General features: G+C 54.1%; 1 protein-coding gene across 1 annotated transcript in view; it reads right to left on the bottom strand.

The window, feature by feature from the left end:
• Positions 1 to 3565, bottom strand: part of FUT11 (fucosyltransferase 11 (alpha (1,3) fucosyltransferase)) — a 4965-nt gene extending 1400 nt beyond the window's left edge. The window contains exons 1-2 of the mRNA XM_012663272.1: positions 2829 to 3565; positions 2100 to 2725 (exon numbers count right to left, since the gene is read on the bottom strand). Coding sequence (XP_012518726.1) covers positions 2100 to 2725; positions 2829 to 3536 — 1334 coding nt within the window. The 5' untranslated portion in view covers positions 3537 to 3565. The remainder of the gene's footprint in view (positions 1 to 2099; positions 2726 to 2828) is intronic.
• Positions 3566 to 3691: the final 126 nt, after the last annotated feature.

Genomic DNA, 3691 nt, shown 5'->3' on the forward strand with positions numbered 1-3691 from the left:
CAGAGTGCTAGGATTACAGGCGTGAGCCACCACGCCTGGCCTATATGGATAACTTTTAAGTTTCACTTTTTTTTTGTTTGTTTTTTGACAGACAGGGTCTCACTCTGTCACCCTGGCTGAAGAGCAGTGGTACGATCATAACTCACTGAAACCTCAAACTCCTGGGCTGAAGCAGTCCTTCCGCCTCAGCCTCCCAGGTAGCTGGGACTATCAATGCACCACCACCACTAAGCCCAGCTAATTTTTTTTTTAAGAGACAGGATCTCGCTATGTTGCCCAGGCTAGTCTTGAACTCCTGGCTTCAAGGGATCCTCATGCCTCGTCCTCCCAAAGTGCTGGGATTACAGGTATGTGCCACCATGCCCTGCCAAGTTTCACTTTTAGTCCAATAATCAAAATGAAGGTGCAGTCGCATCTAGTGTCTAGAAAAGACATACCTGAGTATTTATTTTCTTAATGTTTTACATTTTTAACTACTTTTCCTCTAGTAAATCACAATATTATGTTCGGCATAAAGTAGATAGAAATTACTTGGTGGAGGACTCCACCATCAGGACCAAACTGCCAGTGGCATATTATTAGTAAACAGCCCTCTGCTGCCATCCACTGTCCAAGTCAGTCTCCGCAGGCCATTCTAGCAGCCTTTCTCTGGCTTAATAATTTTTTTTTTAATAAGTATATATATTTTTTCTAGAGACAGGATCTCACTATGCTTCCCAGGCTGGACTCAAACTCCTGGGCTCAAGCGATCCTCTCCCCTCAGCCTCCGAGTAGCTGGGACTATAGGGACTACAGGCGTGTGCCCCTGCACCCGGCACTCCAGTTTAATAATCTTATCACCTCTCCCCCAACAGGTATGGCTTGCTGCAAGTGGCTTCAACCCCACCTCCCATGCCAACCTTGTTTTCCGATGCAACCACCTGCCACCTACTATAGCAGCCTACTCACTTCCCTTTCAACCCACACTGCCCACCATCATTAATCTTTTGAAAGCATTCCTCCAATTCTGTTAGGGTGAACATAATGTATCATCCTAATCAGGGTACTTTTCAGAGTGAAAGGAGGTGCTATTAATATTTAAGCCTGGCTCTTGTAGTTATGTTCTTCTAGTGTCCCTATACACAACCACCACTGGGAGCTTATTCTCAACACAGCTGCTTTAAAAAGAAAAAAAAAAAGAGCCAGGTGTGGTGGCTCACACCTGTAATCCCAGCAACTGGGAGGCTGAGGCTGGAGGATCAATTACTTAATGCCAGGAGTTCAAGAGCAGCGTGGGCAAAGGAGTGACACGTGGTCTCCCACAAAAAAATTAATGCCTGGTTAACAGGTGTAAGCCCTGACTATTGCAGAAAAACCTCCCTTAAAATGCTCACGTCTGTATTCCCCACCATATAAAAGGTACTCAAATAGCTGAGTTAATTTTCAGGACAATCCAAACTCCTGAGCTTGGTATTCAGAATATTTATAGTCTGGCCCCAGTTTATTTGCCAACTTTCTCTCTCCCCCATCACCTCCCTGCACAGGCCCTGTGCTCCAGTTCAAGACTTTTTTGAACTACTATTGCAAATGTCCATAGAAGCTTATCTTCATATGTTGTTGCCTTGAATTATATTTTACATCTCTCTCTCTTTTTTTTTAAAGGCAAAGTCTTGCTCTAGTGCCCAGGCTGGGGTGCAGTGCCATAATCACAGCTCAGGGCAGCCTGGAACTCCTGGGCTCAAGGGATCCTCCTGCCTCAGCTTTCTCAGTAGCTGGGACTATAGGCATGCACCACCATACCTGGCTAATTTTAATTTTTGTAGTGACCAGGTCTCGCTGTGTTGCCCAGGCTGGTCCCAAACTCCTGGCCTCAAACGATCTTCCCACCTTGGCCCCCCAAAGTGCTGGGATTACAGGCGTGAGCCACTGCGCCGGGCTATTTTACATCTTTGCTCAGTCTTCTCAGTTTGCCTGTCTCCCCCACTACACTCTTGATACCTTAGAGGGAGACTGAGTCTATGTCATAATTTTCTCCTACACTCCCCTCAACACCTAGTGCTAGTTCACTGCTCACACAGTAAGTTGATCTGACAACCAAGGGGGACCCCAGCAGCCCTCACCTGTCATTCTCAGGAATCTCTTCCACATTGCCAAAGCCAGGTGTGGGCATTGGACAGTCCATATGTGAGGGCTGGGCAATGTGAGGCTCAGGGACAGGGATGTCCCCAGGAGAGGCTGCGTGGGCTTTCTCGGCATCCAGACGAGCCAACTCATGGTCACAGACGAAACACTCGAAGCCGTTGAGGTAGTTAGGCAGTAAAGGATCATTCACTCCCCACTCCCGGTGCTTCAGACTATCCAGAAGGAACTGGTTGGTGATGCCCCCCGGTTGCTTGTATGCCAGGTATTTCATATATTCCTCATCATTCTTGTCTAGAAAGTCAATAAATTCTGCCAGCTTCTGAGGAGACTCAAAGTCATCAATAAGGATGATGGAGTGATTGTTCGGCATCCAGTCCCTCACAGAGGGAGAGCCGCGGTACACCGGCACAGCACCGAGGTGCATGGGGCGCCACAGTTTTTCTGTCATGTAGTCGTTACAGATGGCATTTTCGAGGGCTAAGTGGAACTTATAGCGGGATAAGAAGGCCAAGAGCTCTGGATCCTCGGTGGTGGCCGTGGCCGTGTCCTGTAACCGCGCGGTGGGCAGCTCCCGATTCTGTAGGCACTTCCCGTATGAGTCCACCTGAGCAGGGCAGAGTATGGCGGTCAAGAGGGCACGGCCTGGAGGCCTGGACACCTGCGGTCCTGGCCTCGGCCCGGCCCGTCCCCTCCCCGCCCTCACCCACCGGGATGTAGCGCATGAGCTCCCGCACATAGCGGTCCCGGTCCGCAGGTACGTCGCAGTGGGACTGCAGATAGAGCAGCGGCGCGTAGCCCTGGCGGCGCCACTCCGCGCGCTCCTGCAGCGGAGGCGCGGGGCGGCGCAGATAGCCGGTCCCGGGCAGCCACTGCAACGGCAGCGGGTAGTCCGAGTGGCGGCTGAAGGTGGAGGTAAGATTGAAGAGGCGGATGCCCGGGCTGTGGCTCAGCAAGAAGTTGTTGAGGGGCGACTCCTCGTGCAGGAGCGCCCAGCTCTGGTGCGCCAGGCGCGGCAGCGGCGCGTCGGACGCTCGGAAGTCGGTGCCGTAGAAGAGCAGCGCGCGCGTCCGCGAGTCTCTCTGCAGCCGCCGGTCCCGGGACGCCACGCACGCGCCACGCGCACACTCGATGAGCTCCGAGTCTCCCGGGAAGTGGGGAAACAGCCCTGGGCTCCACCACAGCAGCACCGGCAAGTCTCCCGCCTCCTCCCTCCCCGGCAGCGGGATCCCGGGATCGCGCACCACCCCCACCGCGCCCAGCGCCGAGGGAGGCCGGAAAACCGCGCCGTCCCACGGTTCCGCCCACTCCGCCTCCCCGCCGGCCTCCCCTTCTGCCACAGGCCCAAAGCTGCTGGCAGCACAGACACTGAGCACCCCCAGCGCGGCCAGCGCAGCCCCGCTGGGGCCGGCCGCCATGTCCACTCTGGCAGCCGGCGCTCTTCGGACAACACAAGTCCCCGCCCCGCGGCGAGTCCTGACCGGACGGGGTCCTACGCCACAGGGGCACGCGGCGCATGCGCGGCGGCTGGGCCAAAGGGGAAGTGAGACTTCGCATTTAAGAATGAGGCTAC

The sequence above is a fragment of the Propithecus coquereli genome, unplaced genomic scaffold (assembly GCF_000956105.1).
Source record: "Propithecus coquereli isolate 6110/MARCELLA unplaced genomic scaffold, Pcoq_1.0 Scaffold80, whole genome shotgun sequence".
NCBI classification, from domain to species: domain Eukaryota; kingdom Metazoa; phylum Chordata; class Mammalia; order Primates; family Indriidae; genus Propithecus; species Propithecus coquereli.